The sequence below is a fragment of the Ananas comosus genome, linkage group 17 (genome assembly GCF_001540865.1).
Source record: "Ananas comosus cultivar F153 linkage group 17, ASM154086v1, whole genome shotgun sequence".
Taxonomy (NCBI): Eukaryota; Viridiplantae; Streptophyta; class Magnoliopsida; order Poales; family Bromeliaceae; genus Ananas; species Ananas comosus.
In genome coordinates this window covers 1,976,293-1,998,735 of record NC_033637.1, presented here as the reverse complement: position 1 = coordinate 1,998,735, position 22,443 = coordinate 1,976,293, and the positions used below count along the sequence as shown (strand labels likewise).

Genomic DNA, 22,443 nt, shown 5'->3' with positions numbered 1-22,443 from the left:
TTTAATTAATTAAAAAATTATTTTGATCGTTAAAAAATAAATAAAATATTTTTAAAATTTTGAGTGATATTTCTATATACTAGAATAAAAAAGAATAATATATATATATATATATATATATATATATATATATATAGAGCTAGGGTCCTATACTTTCGAAAGTATGGGAGGCCCCGTGCTTGTAAGTTGTTTTCGATGATGGGACATTCGATTTGGCGATCGGTTCCGTTAAACTTGATCTACGCTATTGGAACTATTTAGAAACCAAATTTTATAATTTTTAGATTTCTTTTGTCTAGTGAACGAGTAGCCTCAAAATGAATGGCTGAAAATAAAAATCTCATAAAAAACAGTGATAAAGGATTCAAATTTTAAATCGGAAGTATTAATCTTGCTACTGATGTTAAGTAGAATTTTCTATTAAATTTTCATGTAATTTGAATATTTTTATACCGTTGAACTTAAAAATGTGCCACATCGGTCGTTAAAATAGTCATTTTTTAGACCTTTTGATCACTTAGTAAATGATGTCAAAAAAATCTAAAATTTGGTTTTTAGACAGTTCCAATAGGATAGATCATATCGAACGAAGCTGATCGTCGAATCGGACATCCTATCATCGAAAATATCTTATAAACACGGGGCCTCTCGTACTTTTGAAAGTATCGAAGATGGACTCTGTATATTTAATGCACATGTAGTAATTACCTACACAGAGGAATTGTTAAAAAGAGATTGAAAAAATTAAAACAAAAAACAAAAAACAAAAAACCATTTAAAAACTAGTCAACGAGCCTAATCCGGAGCGACAAAACCGGTTGGCTGTTGCAAAACCAGGGTTGGTTTCCGGGACCACCGCTTTTCGCTCAAGTTCCCAGTTTTGAGTCTTTTGACCACCCCACCGCGCGACTCTTATCCTACTCCCCTCCCCTCTCCTAATCTAAATTAAAGGAAAAAAACCCACCAATCTCACAATTTTTCATTTATTTATTTATTCACCTGTTTTTAATCCCCAGGTTCCGTTTAACAAAAGTTTGTATCGTAGGAACAACGTAATCGTGCACCGGTTTTACCACGCTAGTAAACCAGGGGAATTAAATCAAAGGCGAACAAAGCAACGTGGGGCTATATAAGGCCCTCATAGCGACTCACTTTTTTGGCCAAACTTGGTTTTTTTTGTTTTTTGGTGTGTGCGCGTGTGTGTTTTGAAGAGGTGGGATTTGAGTTTTTGAGGAGCTTTTGGGACATGTCGAGCATGGCTGGGAAAGTAATCAAATGCAAAGGTTTGTGGGTCGTTTCTATACTTCTCTTAAAATTCTTCGTTGTTGTTGTTGTTGTTATTTTTGTACACTTTTCGGGGTGATTGTTTGTTCATTTTTGGCGAAGGATTATTCCTTTTTTTGCTGCTTTATTTTTATTCTCTGTAGGGTTTTGGGGAAATGGGTTCCTGTTCTTTTTTTTTCCCTATTTTATTTCCATATATCTGGATCTGTTGTTTAATAAAAAATTTTGTTGTAATTCGCGAGGGAAATAGTGAAATCTAGCCATTAAATTCTAAATTTTGTAGATTGATGTGGAGGTTGCTTGTAGGAAGAGCATTTTTCCGTGTGTATAGTGTGTATATATTTATGTATATGATAGTTGATGATGGTGAATCGAACGTTGTTCGATGCAGCTGCGGTGGCGTGGGAGGCGGGGAAGCCGCTGGTGATCGAGGAGGTGGAGGTGGCGCCGCCGCAGAAGATGGAGGTGCGGCTGAAGATCCTCTACACCGCCCTCTGCCACACTGATGTCTACTTCTGGGAAGCTAAGGTTTATAAGCTTAGCTTAACCTCTCTTATGATGATCTTTCCTTTTGTAGTAAATTAAATCCAATTCTGTGGTATTTCTCGTTTTTAGTTTATATAGTGGAGGTATCTTGAATGTTCGCTCGGTTGCAGATCGTCGTCTAAACTTACTTTGAACTAGGCTGGAATACTATTAATAGCAGCACCAAGTCATTGGTCCTATCAGGTTTTCGGCCATCGGATGAAGGGATGTGCGGTTAGGACGATAGTGATTTCTTAGACCATCAGATGAAGGGATGTGCGGTTAGGATGATAGGACGATAGTGATTTCTTAGAGTTTTGTGGGTGGTTGGTGGAATAGTATGATCTAAGGACCGGAAATGGTCAGAACTAGTAGTCAAAGAGGTAGATCTATCGGCGGATAACGGCGGAAAACTTGATAGCACCGAGTGTTTGGAGCTATTGATAGCATTGTAGCAGGACTCCTAAACTTTTAAAAAGTCTTATACGCGAAGCTCGCAATTGTGTTGATTTTCGTCAACAACCTTCGATCGACTCGAGTAGCCTTCTTCATTTGAATGCTTGGATAATTTTAGAAGAATTCGAGTCGTTTGGCCTTCCTTTCATCTGAGTTAAATTGTTCAAACAAAAAAAGAAGAAGAAGAGAATTTAGGACTATATCTCTAACTTGATTTAATTTCTAAATTTTGCAGGGGCAGACTCCTGTTTTTCCTCGCATCTTCGGCCATGAAGCTGGAGGGTATGGCTCTACCTAGAATTATTCTAATTCCTTAGTTTTTCTTCTGTAATTTGCTTCAGTTTTCTCTTGTTTATGAGTTTTCTGCAACATTTTCAATGAAGCAGTTGTTTGATTGAGAGTCAAGTTAATTAAACTCACCTGTAACCTTTTAACACAATTCAGCTCCATAGCTTTGAATAATGTAACACATTTTTTTCCCCTTCTTTTTGAGGGTTTAATAGTAGTATACTTAACCAGGTTATTTTCAAAATGAAGAGCTTTGTCTAAGATTAATTGTTTGAGCCATACTACACCGACCTCGATGGCGAATAAGTTTATGTTAGTTCATTATATTCTAGTCGAAACCATTAAATTCATCGTATTCTATCATTTGATGTTCGCAGCATCGTAGAGAGCGTAGGTGAGGGCGTGACCGAGCTCGCACCAGGAGACCATGTCCTCCCCGTGTTCACTGGGGAATGCAAAGAATGTGCCCACTGCAAGTCGGAGGAAAGCAACATGTGCGATCTCCTTCGAATCAATACTGACAGGGGAGTGATGATTGGCGACGGGCAATCGCGGTTTTCGATCAATGGAAAACCGATATACCATTTCGTTGGGACCTCCACATTCAGCGAGTACACCGTCATCCATGTCGGATGTGTCGCCAAGATCAACCCCTCGGCTCCCTTAGATAAAGTTTGCGTTCTTAGCTGCGGAATTTCAACTGGTGAGAGATTAAGCCTATCTTTTGATTTCGCGTGAAGAGTCATTTTGACAATTTTGGTAATGAAGTTGTTTGTTTTTCTATGTAAGGTCTCGGTGCGACACTCAATGTTGCTAAACCTCCGAAGGGTTCGACGGTGGCTGTTTTTGGGTTGGGAGCTGTAGGCCTAGCTGTGAGCCTCTTTCGACCTAGAATTTGTCTATATCTTCAATATCAGAATAATTTTAGACCACGGTAGTAATTGATCAAATCTGTATCTTTTCATTGGTTAGGCTTGCGAAGGTGCCAGGATTGCAGGAGCTTCAAAAATTTTCGGCATCGACTTAAACCCAAATAGATTTGAAGAAGGTGGAATATAGAATTGGCTCTCATAAAAATTGAAGCTACTTACCTGAAAATTTTAATTTACCGCAATCTACTTTGCTAATAGATGTTCTATGCCCCACATTAAGTTCTCCCCTCTTTTTCTTTTTTTTTACAATTGCCAGCTAAGAAATTTGGTGTCACCGACTTCGTGAATCCAAAGGACTACGACAAACCAGTGCAAGAGGTTTGTATTGTGTATGCTGTTTTTAGTCAGTGTATAGTTTAGAGATTTCAATGATTCTCAGGTATGTGTCCGTTTGCGATGCTCTTTTTTCAGGTTCTTGTTGAGATGACTAAGGGCGGAGTTGATCGTGCAGTTGAGTGCACCGGAAATGTAAATGCCATGATATCGGCGTTTGAGTGTGTTCATGATGTAATTTCCTTAACCACCGCTGCCGAATGGCAAATCGAGAGCTCTTTTCATTCTTGCTGATTTTACTCTATGAGAATTATTCATATCAGATTGTGAAACAAGATTGCTCTTGAATCTCAGGGCTGGGGTGTTGCCGTGTTGGTCGGGGTGCCGAACAAGGACGCCGAATTCAAAACCAAACCCATGAATTTCCTGAATGAGAGAACCCTCAAGGGGACCTTCTTTGGAAACTACAAGCCTCGCACCGATCTCCCTTCGGTCGTGGAAAAGTATATGAATAAGGTAACACATTTATGCTTGCTTTTATCGTAGGCTTCTCATTTTGTCAAACTGTGCGAGCATCGAGTGAAATAATAGCTTCGGCCAAACCAGGTTATTCTATCTAAATTTATCTGCAAACTATGGCTTAGTAGTCGAAGAAAATTCTAATGTGTGTTCCATGATTCGTACAACTGTGCAGGAGCTAGAATTGGAGAAGTTCATCACACACAGTGTGCCATTCTCTGAAATCAACAAGGCCTTTGATTACATGCTCAAGGGGGAGAGCATTCGATGCATCATCCGCATGGACGGTTAGGATCAATTTCGCTCCCTTCTCTAGGGGCCGAATATATATATCAATCATGTCAACTAAAAACCCTCTCTGGTGCTTAAATAAAAAGGAATAAAAAGGGGCATGTGAGGCTGATGGGAGATGAGCTTTGTACTTTCTTTTTTGTGCTTGCTTAGAAAGTGCTTTTAGTTCTTGTAATTAGGCTTGCTTTTGCTTCTTGTCGTTTTATCTAATAAGATTTGCAGTTTATAAGAAGAATGTGTCAGCTCATGTTCTACCTTTGATTACATCTGTTCTACTGCATTGGTAATGGCTTTTGGAAAAAGCCCTAACAACATATATCATGAAAATTTAGCAGCTGCTTGTAGAAACTAAAAACTGTTGAGGTGGTTTTAGTAGAAAAGTTTTTATATATTATTGCTTCTTCGAATATCACTGTCGAAAATAGAGCTTCTGGGCCCAAATTGGTACCAAGCTTTTGGGCTTCATAAAATGCGCGTACGATAGTGTTGTTGACAGGATCAGGGGCCCGTCATTTGAAAACTTAAAGTTTAACATATGAACAACCAATTCGATCGTTTAGCCAAACCGACCTATATCGAGCCCACCGCACGATTTCGCTGTTGCGCGCAACAGGAAAATTTCTAAAATGCAATGGATGTATCGGTGACGTGGCGTAACAAATTAATTAAATATCTCCTTTTAGGAATATATGTCCCATCATGATTGTAAAAAAATATTTTTATTGTACTTTTATTTGAAAAGAAGGAATGTGATTGGCTTGTTATTGATGACGTGGTGCAAGTGTGATAGTATAAAATTCCTTGCGCAACAGAGCTGTGGTGAATCCACCCGCATTAGAGCTGTGGTGAATCCACCCCTAAGAGGGCGTTTGTTTTGGTATAAATGGAGAGGTGGAACTTAAGTTTCATTATTTTTGGTATTTGTTTTTGTGTAAGTTAAAAATATAGTATAACTCAAATTACGTTAGACCTGCACTTTATCTATTCTCGACTTTCGCTTCTAAAGTGTTGAACTCGACTTCCGCCACACTCAACCTTCTTTAAAAAAATTATTAAATAGTAAATTCCAAACTCTATTTCTTTTATAATAAGTTAGAATTACTTTATTTATACTAAATTAAGATTATTTTTAAATAATAACAAAAATTTTAATTATTTAATAGGTTAAATTTTATAGGAGTAAGTTTACCATATATTTAGGAGATAACGAGATATACTTATTTACATCAAAATAAATAATAAAACTCAAAAAACTAATTTCACCGGCATCAAGTTATATAAAAAAAAAACAGAAAAAATAATTAAATTTAACTTTTAAACTGTACAAGTTATGTCAAAATAAATAATAAAATAAACATACTTCAGGAAAACTCCAATATCACTGCACTCGAATTACGTTGAATCAACAAATACATCAATCCAAACACCACCTAACTGTCACAGTTATTGAAACCATTTCAAACCTGGAGACCAAGTTCCCTCTCTTGCCCCTCCACTTCTTTTGTCACCATCAATCAATAGATTAATTCTGTATGAGATAAGGGAAGGATTTTTTTCTGGCCATTATTAAATATTTCCAGACCCCAACAAGCCCAGATTCCTTGATCCTTGCTTCCCAAGGAAGCTTGTATTATAGAGTCAAACAGCTTACTTGGTAAGCTCTATTTGTTGTAGCTCCCCCTCCTCTATATATATAAGCCCTCTTAAATCCAAGTCCCATATAGCATCATCATATCAAAACATAAATAAAGAGAAAAAAAAAAAAAAAGAAGAAGATCATGGCCTCCAACTTCTCTTGCATCCCAGGGCTCTCCAAGGTGTTCCCAACGAAGTCCTCCTCCTCCTCACAAGAGGAGAAGTCCGAGGCGAAGCAGAAGCAGAAGCAGAAGCAGAAGCAAAACCAAGACAGTAAGACGAAGAAGAACAACCTCGACCAGGCCGCTTCGTATGCGCCGTACTTTTCATTTCACTCTCGACCGGGCCTTCGCTGATCGATTGATCGATCATTTGTTAGCTGGTAGTGTTTCTGGCGTTGTACTGAACATAGAGAAGCGCATCTTATATATATATGTAGTACCAGTTTCTTGTTTTGGATTTTATTTCTTCTTTTTTTTTTGTTGAAATGTATTTGTTTGTTGATTTTGTACTGTAACTCGTAATTCTCTCAACAATAAATACAACTCGGCAAAAGTATTCTCTTGTCACTAATTGAACCCAAGAATCTATGTGCCATTACTTGCAACAAATTTATCATTAATTACATCCCTGAAAAGTGAAAACACAGAATCCATTTGGACCAATTCATTAATAAATATTGGCAAAAGTACTTTTGCATGGTCAATATTCCGGACAAAAATTTTGTGGGCATCGTCCCCAAAATTTTTGGGGACGGTCCCGGTGCCCATCGCAACCATCGGAAATGAAAAGAAAACAAAATTGTGGGCTCCGATTTTTTAGAGAGAGAGAAAAAGAAGCCGATTGTGGAAAGGAACGGTCGTGATGGGTGCCCACAAAATTTTTATCCCAATATTCCAGGCTTTTGAGGAGGTATTAATGCAAAATTAACTAACCAGGGACAACTCTGTCATTTAGCAAACGATTTGGTCACCCACGTAAACGACATGGCATATATATATATAAGTCCGGCTATTATATTCAGGTCATACTATTCAACCAATCATTTACTAAATCTTAGATGACCACCATCACCATAACCGGAGATCACCAAACTTTTATTTTATTTATCAGATATCTAATTTAATAATTTTTAATTAAAAATTGCTTTAAAATCCACCAAACATGTAGTAGAATTTCAAAACATGAAAAAAAAAAGGGTTACTGCTGTTATGAAATAGAGAACAACATCTTTGTAGTAAGTGTTATGCAAAAAAAAATTAATGAGAAACTCCTCGCTCTAACTTGCAAGATCACAAGAGGATGGCTCGGATGCTCTTCGTTCAAATCCAACTCTCCAACCAATTAATGAAAAAAAAAAAATTTCAAATAAAAAATAATCGTAAATCGTCCTGCAATAAAGATTGTAAGTTAAGGAAACGTGGCACCTATAAACACCCTTATCATATGATTTATAATTTTCTTAGTGCACATTAATTTTTTTTTTGTGTTGACCACACATGCACTATAATAGTAGTTGTTATGTTGGCGCGCTAAGTTTTTATTTTCCTTTCATGCACACAATCATTTTGTGTCTTACAATTCAAACGAAAAAAAAAAAAGAGGGATCGCATAATTTTTATTCTTATCCGGGTTTACCCATTAAATGTATATTTTTGTTTAACCATTAAATATATATATCTTTTGAGAGATATGTAGCACGCTATCCGGTTCGTTTATTTCATATAAAAATAAATTTAGCTGAAAATATGAATCAACTAAAATTCGAACTTGGTACTTCGGATACCAACCATGAAACCCTTTACAATATACATCACAAAATATACACCGGCTATTATCTAGAGCAATTGAAAGGCACTCCAAACTAGGTACTGATCCTTTCAAACTAAAAATATATGCGCCCGTGAGCTCTGAATATAAAATTTTAACTTTATTAACTAATTTTTTTATTTGTTTGATTTGAATCAGAAAATAATTTTTTGACTTCAAAATTTAAATACGTCATTTATCTTTACAGATTTAACTAGTATAATTCATACAATTTTTGTAACTATAAATTTAATAAATTAAGTAATTAGTTTAAAATTTTAAGTTAGAGTACCGTTAGCTATGCTAAATCAAACAAATTAAAAGATTGAATAATAAAAATAAATGCTTGAAAAGTTGAATAGCTAATTCAAAATCGTTCGCAGCTCAGATAAGTTCTATATATTTCTATCCAAAAAAAAATAAAAATCAACAGTACGGATCCATATGAAGATTGCTCACAAATATTTTTGGGGAAACTTCAAAAACCCATCCTTGTGGTTTCGTAGTTTCTCACTTTGCCCCCCTTTGGTTTAAAATGTATCAATTTATTCCCTTGTGGTTTTTTTTTCTCTTTTTCTTATCAATTTTATTTTTTTTTCTTAAATCAGTGATAAAGTTAAAATTAAAGGATACTAAAATGAATATTTGATAAATCTAGATGGGTATTTGAAGTTTTTTGTATATAATTTAATGAAATATTAACGAAAAAGCTACCGAAAAGATAAAAATAAAGTCACAGAGGGGCAATTTGATATATTTAAACCACAGAAGGATAAAATGAGAAACTACGAAACCACATAATGATTTTTTGAAGTTTTTCCAATATTTTTTTTACTGGAATTGACTTAGGCCCGTCAAAGAAGGCAGCTGGACTAGCCCTATGTTAGCTTTTTCCATCCAGTTACTTTCCACTACTCTCCTCCATTAAAAAATTAAAATTGTTTTTTTTTGTAAAAAATGAAAAAGAACATGTGCCTTTTTGACTCTCTTGTGCTTCTTCTCCTTGGCCACCAAGTAACCCAAACAGTAGACAAATCCCATTTCCAAATAAAGTATATATATATATATATATATATAGCTTCAGTATAAAAAAGCCACCAAAAACCAGCTTGTAGAAAAACAGCTTAAAAGAAACAGCTAGGAAAAAATGGGAAAAAAAAAAAGGGTCTTAGTGTCTCTTACTTACTAGTCCATTGCAAAGTTGCACCCGTGATGATCAGATCAAAAGCAGCAGCAGCAGCAGCAGCAGCAGAAGATAGAGGTGGAGAAGCTCAATTTTTCTCAGAAGCAAGAGAAGAGTGAGGTGGAGGAGAAGAGGGAGATGAGGAAAGAGAGTGTGGGTTTGGTGGTGCCTCACTTCCCTTTGCATTCACCCTTGGGCCTTCTCTAATTCACAATTTCTTCCTTACTATTATTATTATTATTATTATTTAATTGTTTTTGAAAAAAGATTTTATACTATCTGCTCCAACAAATGGAGAGATGAATTAAACTATATGGATAAGGCAACAAAAAAAAAAACCCTAACACCTATTAGCTGAGAGGGCCTGCTTCTAAAGATTCATCAGCTGTTTGATCTTATAGACTACTAGGAGAGGGTCCAACACGCCTTCCGAAAAATTATACTGTTCCTGCCCTCTCAAGTAACCCGCTAACAAGCTACTATTTCGGTTATCCAATTACCGTTGTCGATGTTCCAAACCTAGACAACCCTTTGTCACAAATATCGTTTTAAAGGTTAAAGGTGGTTTGATGCAGTTTTTTTTTTTTTTTTTTTTTTTTTTTTTTTTTTTTTTTGAGGGAGAAAACAATTAATCTAAGTAATTACTCTTCAAAATGATATTGTAGTACTTGTCGAAACATAATACAGGCCCCAAATCCAATCTAATCACTCAAAACAACACAACACTGTTAACAGATTTGTGGCCCAGCCCATTAACAATCCTAATAATCCTCGACCCAGAGGCCCGTTAAAATGCCTAAAAGCTAAAGCTTAATTAAGAGCTCCAAAAAAGAGAAAAAGCTAAAATGTACTACTATACGCTCCTCAATATATCACATATTGCACTAAATTTTCCAGATTGAAAAATGCATTATACACTTAATCTTTTTAAAAATTTATGTCGTTAGCATTTATCCTCTTTCAACACTATAAATAAGAGAGAGCTATTTTGGTTTCCCTTTGATGGAGATTTAAGTGTATACTTTTTTATACAAAAAGATAAAGTACAATATATGATATACTGAGAGGGTTATATGCATTTTAGGAAAAAAAAAAAAAAAAAAAAAAAAAAAAAAGTTAAACAACAATGTGAATTGGTGAACACAGTGTGGGGCCTTTTTATTTTAGTCTACATCTCATATACCACATAAGATAAAAAAGCTTGGTGAAGAAGAATCCTTATGATATCATAGTATCTCCTTTTAGCTAAATATATCCAAGTGTAGGAAAACACACAAGGCTCCTCTTATTGCTTATTAACATCTCTTATGATCCATTCATAGTGATCTCAACCACTCCATTGAAGCAATTTAGAATATGTTACTTGCTAGGATGGGGAAATAATAAATAGGATGTGCCTTTTTTTTTTTTTTTCCCTTTCTCTTTTTATCTTTACCTTTTGTATTTTAAGATAATAAGTCCAAGGGGGAGGAGCCTCACTGTTTCCATAAATGTGCTTTGATCCACCACCCAAATTCTCTCTTGGAACAAAGAACAAAAGGGATAAAACAAACAAAACTACCTCACATTAATTATTTAATTCCATTAGGAGGAGATGATACAAAAGTGGAGCAAAAATTCCATTGGGAACTCCCAATAGAACTATGTATAATGGCCCCTGCAGAATATATGAAGATCCCTCAGTTATAGGCCTTTTTGAAATGGTGCTCTCTCACCTTTGTTTTTGATTGACTTTTTTATTATTAATTTTTAAATTTTCTTATTTGACTATTTAAGTTGAATAAAATAAAGGGTTAATTGCGTACAGGTTAACGTAAACATATCGAATACTAAATATACTTTTGCAAAGTTTAGCTTTTTATATTTATTTCTGTAAAAATCCTAACGTTTTTAAATATACTCCTGCTGTTAAAATTCTTTAGAAAAATATGGTTAATCATTGGTAAAATACTTAATGCTAGTTAATGAATAAGATAAATTGATTCTTTTTTACCCCTTTATATTATTTGGGATGGTAGAAAAAAAAAAAAAAAAGATGACCGTTCGGAATTTTTGGGAGGATATGTCTGTATAATTCTAATAATTTGAATTTTTGAAGGAATATATTTGTGATGACAAAATTTTTTTTCACTTATCTTCCGTTAAAAAATAAGCAATACTCTGACAGTAATAAATCAGAGGGACAAATATGAATATAACTGGACTTTTACAGGAATATATTATTCGATATATTTACATGGAGCTATTTGAAATTAATCATAAAATAAAAAAAAACTTCAAATACCACTCATGTGGTTTTGCATTTTCTCACTTTAGTACCCTATGGTTTAAAATGTATAACTTTCATAGCCTATGATTTTATTTTTTTCTTTTTATTATCCTCTCTATTAATTTTTTTCGTTAAATCAGTGACAGAGTTAAAACTAAAGGATACTAAAGTGAATATTCGATAAACTATCGGTCGGATATCTAAAGTTTTTTATATATAATTTAACGAAAAGTTAACGAAGAGCTGACGAAAAGAGAAAAATGAAACCATAGAGTACTAAATTAATACATGTTAAATTATAGAGTACTAAAAAAAAAAAATGTGCGACACTAAAGAGATGGCATTTGAAGTTTACCCTAAAATAAAAGTCACAATTGGAAGTAGAAAAGGATTAAGAGAGAGAGAGAGAGAGAGAGAGAGAGAGTCCATTCTAATTGAAACAAAGAATAATTGGAGAAGAAAATATATTTCTTTCTGATTTAATAAATTACAAAAGACCTCTTTATATAAACAAAGATCAAGCTAATACATGGTGAGTTGTGAATTGGTAAGAAAACTAATATAGTATACACTAATATAAGGAATGCATAATCTCCTGTACAAAGAAATATTTATATAAAGTAACACTAATAAAGTGAAAAATAAAATTATAGTGTACTAAATTGATACATGTTAAATTATAGAGCTCTAAAGTTAAAAAGTACGAAACTAAAGAGATGGTATTTAAAGTTTATTCTAACATAAAAGTCACAATTGGAAGTAGAAAGGGATTAAGAGAGAGAGAGAGAGAGAGCATTCTAATAAAAAGCTTTCTAGGTAATTTTCTCTATGAAATGTATGTGCTCTACTGCTCCATTACATCAAATTGGGTACAGCTAACATGGGTTCAATAAATGAGAGTGTGGTACTACTACCGAAATAGTAAAGCTTTTATAGAGCAAAAGGATGGGGCCTCAGATTCATCACAGCTCACACTCCTTATCCCACATTTAACAGTGTTTGCGGTGCCTCAGAGATTGTCACAATCATACAGCCCATTTTGATAATAACATCTTAAGGTGGCTCAACCACATCCTTGAATAAAAAAAACAAAACAAAACAAAACCAAACCAAAGCAAATGAAATCAAATTAAATAATTTGGTTACTACACTTATACTTTTCACTTGTTGTTATGCCAAAGAAGATTAGCTTAAAACTGAACTGAGGATGATAATAAATGACAATTCAACGGAACGGGTTTGAAACATAACTGAGACAGGAAAATATAAATCAACCTCTCATATTCTAGAAACTTTAAATTATTAGTTAATAAAAACTTCTTATTTCACGTACAGATTAAAATTTTAGTTTATAGTTAATACGTGACTGTTGTTTTTCATATTAATTTCGAATAGTCGAATGAAAAATTTAATCTATGAAACCAAATCTAACCCATAAATTAAAGAGGGGGACACATGCAACTCCGCAAACGGGTCCACCGAGCGACACTTGGTCCGGTAACAATGTTACGACATTGTGACACGTACATAACCCCTCCCCTTAGCTCTCTTTTACCTCACAATTAATAAAGCCCTGTACATATAATTGCAAAAGACACATACATTTATAATTCTTTTATATATATATATATATATATATGTGCACCTCTTCCTCATCTTCGTTTTGTTTTGTGTATCTTAAACCCAATCACTTCCACTTACACCTCCCCTTCAATGGCGATTTCAACAACGTTTAGATCCATTTTTTGGCCATATATTTTGGCCATGGCTCTCACTCCCCAGTGGGTCTCCTTAGCCCAACTCCAAGTGGGTTTCTACTCCAACTCGTGCCCAAATGCCGAGTCCATTGTGAGCTCGGTTGTGAGAGAATTCGCTCAATCGGATGTAACCATTCTCGCCGCGTTACTCAGGCTCCACTACCACGATTGCATCGTTCAAGTACGTGTATTTTTCTTTATACAAAAATTTCGAGCGAAAATTTTGTGAATGAAGCCACATTAATTTTGAATGCGTGTGCGCGTGCGTGCGCGTGCCCGTGCGAGTCCAATGTAGGGTTGCGACGGGTCGGTGTTGATACAACAACCGGCCGGAGCAGGAAATTTAGAGAAGAGCGCGCAGAACCACGCCGGGTTGAGAGGGTTCGAGGTGATCGACCGAGCCAAGGAGCAGTTGGAGGCTCAGTGCCCGGGCGTCGTCTCGTGTGCGGATATCTTAGCTCTCGCGGCTCGTGACTCTGTTTTTTTGGTACAGTGCATGCTACTGATACTGATCAGATTCAATGAATATAGTGTATGGTACTAAATATATTTCGCTTATATTTATGGTACAGAGCCGAGGACCGTTCTACGAACTCCCGACCGGCAGGAGGGACGGCCGGGTTTCGAACGTCTCCGACGCCGACAACATGCCGGAGGTCCACGAGTCGATCGATGTCTTAAAAGCGAAATTCGCGGCGAAGGGCCTCTCAGGGAACGATCTAGTACTTCTTAGTGGTACCAAACTCTTTAAATAGATTTAGTGGATAGTTAGTACACCATTTTCAGAATTTCAGAATTTAGTAAGAATAAATAATTTGATATTCTCTATGATTATTTCTGAGCCGTTTCATGAAACACCAAGTTTATAAAAAACATGTTTTGATTTTTTAATAATTATTTTTTAAATTTAGTTTTTAGTTTAATGCAAATTGGATTTTACTGCAGCTGCACACACTATCGGGACGACGGCGTGCTTCTTCCTGGAGAGCCGGCTCTACAACTTCGGCGGCCGCGGCGGCTCCGACCCGAGCATCAACCCGTCGTTCCTGCCGGAGCTCGAGTCGCAGTGCCCGCAGGGCGGCGACGTCAACGTCCGGCTCCCCCTTGACCGCGGCAGCGAGACCGTCTTCGACGCGCAGATCCTCCGCAACATCCGGTCGGGCTTCGCCGCCATCGAGTCCGACGCGCAGCTCTACGCCGACCCGTCGACGCGCGCCATCGTCGACTCGTACCTCGACCCCCTCAGCCCCTTGTTCGGGCCCTTCTTCCGCTCCGACTTCGCCGACTCGATGGTGCGGATGGGCCGGATCGGCGTGCGGACCGGCGTCGACGGCGAGGTCCGGCGAAATTGTTCTGCGTTCAACTGAGAGGTTTTTTAATTTTAATTTTAATTTTAATTTATTTTGCATGCATGGTTGGGTTGGTTTGGTTCTTCACGTGGTAATTGTGTGCGTAAATTGTGCAAATGCACAGAAAATTAAGTAACGGTTGTGCACGTTTGTTATATGAAGTGTGACAGTTGAGAAAATGTGAGCGATTGTGATAAATGTTTGCATATACATACATATTTAATTTTGTAACTATTTCGTGTTTATTATTAGTACATTTTCGATTATTTTGATCTTGACCTAATTATTCGGTAATTATGGCATTATACAGTATTGTAATGGTGCTTAATTATGATGTTTTAATGAAATTTGTCATGGACTCAACTACTAAAACGACCATTCATTTATTGTTTAACACGTTCTATCTAGTTAGGAGTTGTCGGAACATTAATTAATGCACAGTTAGAGTACGTAGCAGCTTTTTTTGTTTTATTATTAATATTTTTTTTACTGAGGCAATTATTTGCCAATATAATCAAAGTCAAAAGGGCGCGCAGGCAAATCCTTATAGACACATGATTCGATCGGTATGTATAAAGTATTAGCATTATATATAAACAACTTTCACATATAAAATGATATATATTAAATGGAACCTAAGTTTTTGAATAATCTTAAATAATGGTAAACAATGCGAACGCGTTCGTTAATTCAAACCCATTATCTCAGTTAATTGCAATCAATTTCTAGTCATACATGTTCAAGGGTTTGATAAGACTAAGTTTCTATACATTTTTTGTTGTCATATATGTATATATAGAATTGAGCTCGTATGCTTTTAAAAGTACCAAGTTATTGGTGCTTGTAGATTTTTAGCCATTGGATTAAGAGATATATGGTTAGGACGATGTGAGCCCCCTAAGATTGAGTAGATGGTTGGTTGAATAGTATAATCTAATGGTTGAAAATGATCCGAGGAGTAGATCTAACGGTAAAAAACTTACAAGCACCAAGTGCTTGGTGCTTTTACAAGCACCATAGCAGGACTCTATATATATATATATATATAGAGAGAGAGAGAGAGAGAGAGAGAGAGACTCCTATACTTTCAAAAGTAAGGAGACTTCCTTATTTGTAAGTTGTTTTCGATAATAAGACATCTGATTTGACGATCGACTCCCTTAATATGATCTATGCTATTAAAACTATTTAGAAATCAAATTTCATAATCTTTTTAATTTTATTTGCTTAATGAACAAGTAGTATCAAAATAAATAGCCGAAAATAAAAATTTTATAAAAAATAGTGATAAAAGACTCCAATTTTAAATAGAAAGTATTATTATTGTTCTTGATGTTAAGTACAATTTTTTATTAAAATTTTATATAATTTGAATTCTTCTACAGCGTTGAACTTACGAACATACCACATCGGCCGTTAAATAGTCAATTTTGAGGCCTTTTGAACACTTGATAAATAATGTCTAAAAATTATAAAATTTAATTTCTAAATAATTCTAATAGCAAAGATCATATTTAACAGAACTGATTGTCGAATTGAATATTCCATTATTGAAAATAATTTACAAATACGAACACCTCTATGCTTTCTAAAGCGCATGATCCTAGCTCTCTCTCTCTATATATAAATATTTGTGAATCAACTTGCTGCTAAGTAAAGAGAAGATAAACCAAAAACATGGAGTTCTTCTTTCTTTTATCGCTTAGGAGCCATCATGGTTTATGCGCTGCTAATGTTCACGGGATATAACGAACAGTTTTTTTTTTTTTCTTATTACATGAATTTAAATTACAATTAAGTAAATTAATTTTACATCCAACTTATAGCTTCTATAATTCATCATTTCTTCTTCGGCATGCAATATACTACCTAGCTTATAGCTTAATTGTACTAGACAATAATAATCTCATTATAAGCATGTTTTATTTAATAACATTTGGAAGAGGAGTTTCTACTATATATCAACCACCAAGACCTAAAAAAGCATGATCATATGAACCGTCTATTATATTACTTCGAGCGGAGGACGAGTTGGCTCAAATGTGCAAGCCACTCGTAGGTTTAGACCTCTTTCGACTCGGATCGAGATAGAGCTCGAGCCAAGCTCAAGCAAACCACTCATTCAAGCAGAGTTAAACTCAGCTCAGCTCGTGCACGATCGGCTCGTTTACAACCCTAGTAAACGGCAACCGCCGTGATACACAAACGACCAGCAAGAACAATCCATGAAAATGCATCAGGCCTCTTTTGGAGGACTAGGCTAGTTCACGCTCGATTTCTAACAAAAATTTAAATGAGTGTTCAAAAAAAAAAAAATCAAAACTATTTTCTTGAACCTTCTCTAGCAGGCATATACCTATTGCAACTATGGAGTTCACAAGCAGGAATTACATATTTGCTCCGTAATCTAAGTGTGTAAGTGGCTGTGGAGAAACAATGTTATCAATCAATAAGCAACCTATGCTGCAGAAATATAACCCTGCTTTTTAAGGGGATGAGATGCAAAATTAGTACATGTTGGTAAATACTTCATTCCTGCAGCAAGGAACAACAAAAAAGGCCACCTGCAAAAAGATAACAAAGGAAGAAAAATGAAACTAAAAACGCCGTCCGCTTGGGAATGAACACTCTGTAAGCGAATAACTTGTACAATAACTGGTAATCAAAAAAAATTATCAGATGTTTCCGACAAAACAGATATAATGTATTATACATACCTCGAGTGTTAGTGCTTTCCGCTGTTCTTTCCAGTGAGACAGATGCACTCAGGCAAGGGGTTCTCATAAAAGGATTCTTCCGTTCTAAGGCGATCGCGGCCTTTACTTCCCGGAAGAGAGCCGTATCTTTTCCTTGGAGCCCCCTGTCTGTAAAGCAACAAATAGAAGCCAAATTTTCATCTCATATATCTATCATATAATTATGCACATGTCTGCGTTCCTTTAAAGGAACTATTTAGCTGTTAAATTACCTGAATTGATGCATTTCAGTAACATGCGATGACAGTTTCGGACCTTCCTCCAGTTCCCCTCTTTCTATCAAATCGAAGAGCTCTACCAATCCTTTCCTGAATATACGCGGGAGTCAAAAGAATACAAAGATAATGGAGGTGCTTAGAATTCAAGAAAGTTTCACCGAAATGATGAAAAAAGATGATGTGATAGATCAATGCGATTAAACTGTAAGAAAGAAGTTTGGGAGCGGACACCTATCCGGGGAGATGGTCTTGCGGTGCCCTAGAAATCTGCGATGCCCCTCTACGGCTCTTGCCATATTGCCTGTATATGAAGGTACAAAGGCATCACTTTCAACTGATATAATATAATCTAGAGCTGCAGTCTGGGAAGCATGACCAATGAACTCCTCAAGCTCTTCCTTGGTTGCTAATTTCTCCTGAATAATGATGGGAATTCTCTTATTATAAATAACTATTTTCCACTATCCATATAGAACAGCTAAAGGTTTTCCTATAAAACCTTGGTAACCAAGTTTGGGAAGCGAGATCGGAGATGCGATATATAAGTATCACCACCGTAGATTTCACCAGCTGCAATGTAGATCCATGTGGATGGAGGATAACCAAGAGCTCGCAGAAATATCCCCACCTCCTTTGGAGTCAGAGGACAATTACCTTCATTTCTCTGTTCCGCCGAGTTTATATGCTTCAGTTTCCAATGGTTCGTGTTCTCTCTGTAGATAAATTGAAGACAAATCATTAGTTTTAAAGGGGATAGACGGATACAGCCCAGAAAAATCATCTAATTCAATATATACCCCTGTAAAGTCAGATTCTTCATATGCACTTTTGCAGGGTATATATGTGAATTTTATATTCAAATGGCGATAGAAAAATTTCTTTGCTCCACAGTGATATCGCACCTCATAACCCTAAGCTCTTCAGCTTCCAGGTCGCTCAGGCCGTAAGTGCAACCAGTGAAAGATAGCATATCCTTCTCATAACGCAGATGAAGGGCGATGTATCGTCCCCGTGATCTTAGGCGCTCCACTAGCTTCTGTGGTGTTAGTGTTTATGTAGGCTCAGAACCTAGTTTACAAAATATGGGATACATCTTAAATGCACCATAAAATCAAGACAACTACATGATGCAGAATTGAAAGAGGCAGCTCGAACCTTTCCAAGGGTCTCAATCGGAGCAGAAAAACGGAGCGCTTGATAAAGAGCACGACAGCGCAGCCTTTGGATATCGAGAGGAAGGTCATTGTTTGCAAGTCTTGAATCAGATTTAGGAACATGAATTATCTGAAAGAACAACAACATACTAAGTTTATGTACTTTAGCCCGACAGCCACATTGGACGAGAAGTAATGGCCCAGACCTAGTCCACCATGTCGGCTGTGGAACACGAATTTCTGCTCAACATGCTATTTCATAACATAAATGCATATTAATGAGTAATGTAACTACCTGATAATCCTTCCATAATCGGGCTGTTTCCTCATAATAACTGGCACCGGACCATGAAGTGAAGTGTTTGCGGCCCCTCGGAGCTGATTCCAGTTCCTTTGGCAACTCTCTCACAATACGTACATCCCCTTGCAGAGTCTTAATGAAATGGGGCTCGTCAAAAATGTCTGCAAAAGTACTGTAAAAAAAGTTGAGAACATTGTCAAGAGCAAGAAATAAGTGAAAGACAAGCTCTTCCAGCATACTGTGCAATGAATCAAAACCTGGAGTCTTGCCAAAATGATCGTTTATCTAACTGTGGAATAACTAATGTTGCATTCAGTAAACGAGCGACAGCAACCATATCAGCTATCTGCAAGGAAACAGAAAATGTGAGGTCGAGAAAATTGTAACAGTAAGCAAAGCCTGCTTGAAAAACATGAGTAAATTTTAATTTCCTATTTCATTTGTGAGAGGCCTCTACGTAGAAAACTCTATTTAATATGACAGAAAGTAAAATTAAAAAGGTCGATGTTAGTCATGCCTCTCTGAGAACGCACACTAATGATTCACAAAAGATCATTCACGATCAGACTAGTGAAGACTTGCAACTTAGATATACTAGAACCTGTACTGTCGATATACTGGAATATCTATCTTGTGGGTTCACAAGAGTAAATCTCAAATTCCACTCTAAAAGCTATGTAGACCTTCTAAAGAATCAAAACAAAATAATGACGATACAGGACAAATAAAAGATTATGGGCCGCCTATAAGCACGGCGAGTCATTTGATATCCCAGTTTCAGGTGCTTACCCCAGTGCGCATTTGGTTGAGTCCTCCGTTACTTCTAACAGTCAAGTAATGATCCCAGCCTTGAGGAGCTGCGAGAATCAAATATGTTACAGGTATAACAAATTTTGCATAAATTTATCGTTTTTAAAAATAAGCTCATTTCAACTCGAAGATAGAGAAAAAGAAAAACTTTGGTACAAATTTCTTGCTAAATAGAAAATACTGCAAATTTCCTGACACAAAAAGTTTGCTAGCCTTCAATACCTGAGTATTTAGAGGTGGGTTTGACACAAGCATGATAACCATAGCCATAAGGAGAACCCCACAATTGCTCTTCCAATACCTGAACATATATATAAGCAAAGGCCATTACACAATGTAGATAAATTGGCAAATAGCCAGTGAAAAATGGACTAAATGGCAAAAAATCCAGTCAAAAGCTATCATAAATTCCCCTACTTAGTTACAATTTTAAAAACAAGAAAAAAAAAAAAACCAGCTGATTTCCATAAAGGATACATGATTTACACAAAATATATCGAGTAGCCAGGATGGGGATTCACAGGATCCAATGTTTACACCGAACAGACCTATTCATCGATAAATTTGATACAGCAACTTCTCGAATTCCTTAAGGAAAACAGAAAGGGGTTGGGGGAAAAGGAGATTGCTTACCGATGCGTGTTTCCGCGGGAGGAAGAAGGGGTTTTGGTCGACCTCGGCGATCTTGTTGTGGGAGAAGAGGAAGAGTGAGGCGGAGAAGAAGAGGACGAGCAACACGTAGCAGGAGATGGAGGAGGGAGGAGGTAGGGTTCGGAAGCGGCGATGCGGAGGAGGAAGAGGATGCGACGACGACGACGACGACGACGCAGAGGTTCGAGTGGTGTGAACCATCACAACTCTCGGCTCAGATCTCACTCTCTCGAGCTCGACCAGGTAGGTCTTGGGCGCGTCTTAAGTTCGGGCTCTACCTCTTTTGCGCCTTAGTCCCTGTATTCTTTCTTTTTTGCGCTATAAATAGTTTTTACTTTCTATTGTTCTGTGCTTCCCTGCGGGCTGCGGCACAGCGGCAGGGAGTGCGAGGAAATCGCTTTGTGTGCAGTAAGAAAATACCATGGATTGTTTAATTAGGCTTCGTTATTTTTCAAAACTTGAAATCAATAGAATATAATATTTTAAAACTTGAAATTAATAGAATATAATATTTTTAATATTTATATTAAATATTTTTGCTCATGTTTGTAGTGTGGACTAGCGATAATTTTTTATTTAAAAATAAACTTAGCTGAAAATATGAATCAACTAAAATTCGAACTTGAGATCCCGAATATCAACTACCAAGTTTTTTGCCACTTACGTTAGAGATGATCAATTGGACCAATTATAATTTTATAGGCTCAAAACGTGGATTTGAATAATTGACGGGATTGGGATTTGAACTCGAAAACTCATGCTTTAATATCATTTTAAATTTTATAAAATATTTTTTTTTAAAAAAAATTTAAGCTAGTAAAGAATTATATTAGTCATATTTATATTTAATAAGTACACAACAAATTAGTGTATTTATCGATAAAAAAATATCCGATTATTTATATTTGATGAGTCACTCCCGACTCATTTTCATCTGACAATACTAATAATCCTCAATATCAAACAGACTCGTAGTAGTAGTATTAAAATTAGGCTAGAATACTATTAATAGTAAAATGCTTTTTTTGCAATCAAGTTTTTAACTCTTTGATGAAAAATTATAAGGCCAGGATGATATTAGTCGGTTAGAGTTTAATGGTCCCCCTAGGGTTGAGTAGTCCCCATTGGATTATAATATTTAATTCAATGGTTAGAAATAATGAAAAGAGTTAATTCAAAGACTAAAAAACTGATAGCAATAATAAAATTTTACTACTAATAGTAACCCAGTCAAACTCATATTATTATTATTATTATTATTATTATTATTATTATTATTAGGGACCCGTTACCACTATGACAAAAAGATTCAGACAAGGTGTACAACCTATTTACTTTGTAATAGTGCTTGGAGCACTCTACCAACACTCTCAAATGAAACCTAATCAAATAGGCTGTTGGGTCATGGGTCAACTCGTGAGGTGGAGTGTCCAGCGACTTTGCCGAGGAGAAGGTATTCCGTTGTGTTTCCTTACAAGGAAACCAGTCCCAGTTTTGTTCACAAGTTATTTTCCACCAAGTAGACACTAACAAAATAAAAAAATAAAAAAAAACTTTAAATATTATTGCTGTGATTTCGTATTTTTATATTTTAATATTTTTTATTTTAAAGTGTATCACTTTTGTACTTTATGATTTTATTTTATTTTTTTGTTATTCTCTTTACTAATTTTGTTTGTTAAATCAGCGACAAAGTTAAAATTAAAGAGTAGTAAAGTGAATATTTAATAAATTATATATAGATATGTGAAGTTTTTTATATATGATTTAATGAAAAATAAATGAAGAAAAAAGATAATGAAACCACACTATACTAAATTAATATATTTTAAACAACATAATATTAAAGTGAGAAAGTGCAAAATTATAGATATAGTATATGAAGTTTACCCAAAAATAAGATATCAAAAAAAAAAAAAAAAACACTTTTGTGTAGCATACATTTCTAATAAACAATTAATCTTAATATCAAATTGTTTTCAA

General features: G+C 35.7%; 3 protein-coding genes across 3 annotated transcripts; 2 read left to right on the top strand and 1 right to left on the bottom strand.

Annotated features, from left to right (window-relative positions):
* Positions 1,134 to 4,834, top strand: LOC109723297 (alcohol dehydrogenase 1). The gene is made up of 10 exons (XM_020251623.1): positions 1,134 to 1,283; positions 1,676 to 1,812; positions 2,501 to 2,547; positions 2,931 to 3,256; positions 3,343 to 3,425; positions 3,526 to 3,601; positions 3,742 to 3,803; positions 3,897 to 3,992; positions 4,113 to 4,274; positions 4,453 to 4,834. The coding sequence occupies exons 1-10, from the start codon at positions 1,247 to 1,249 to the stop codon at positions 4,567 to 4,569; spliced, it is 1,143 nt and encodes a 380-aa protein (XP_020107212.1). The 5' UTR covers positions 1,134 to 1,246; the 3' UTR covers positions 4,570 to 4,834.
* On the top strand, positions 13,115 to 14,845 carry LOC109722868 (peroxidase 43-like). The gene is made up of 4 exons (XM_020251038.1): positions 13,115 to 13,402; positions 13,517 to 13,708; positions 13,794 to 13,956; positions 14,167 to 14,845. Exons 1-4 carry the CDS (start codon positions 13,178 to 13,180, stop codon positions 14,586 to 14,588), a joined length of 1,002 nt encoding a protein of 333 aa, XP_020106627.1. The 5' UTR covers positions 13,115 to 13,177; the 3' UTR covers positions 14,589 to 14,845.
* LOC109722659 (uncharacterized protein At1g04910) lies at positions 16,547 to 20,705 on the bottom strand. The gene is made up of 12 exons (XM_020250762.1): positions 20,443 to 20,705; positions 20,032 to 20,110; positions 19,789 to 19,856; positions 19,257 to 19,345; positions 18,994 to 19,171; positions 18,700 to 18,828; positions 18,447 to 18,580; positions 18,044 to 18,257; positions 17,776 to 17,960; positions 17,539 to 17,634; positions 17,288 to 17,434; positions 16,547 to 17,134 (listed from the first exon to the last, which is right to left on the bottom strand). Exons 1-11 carry the CDS (start codon positions 20,659 to 20,661, stop codon positions 17,296 to 17,298), a joined length of 1,530 nt encoding a protein of 509 aa, XP_020106351.1. The 5' UTR covers positions 20,662 to 20,705; the 3' UTR covers positions 16,547 to 17,134; positions 17,288 to 17,295.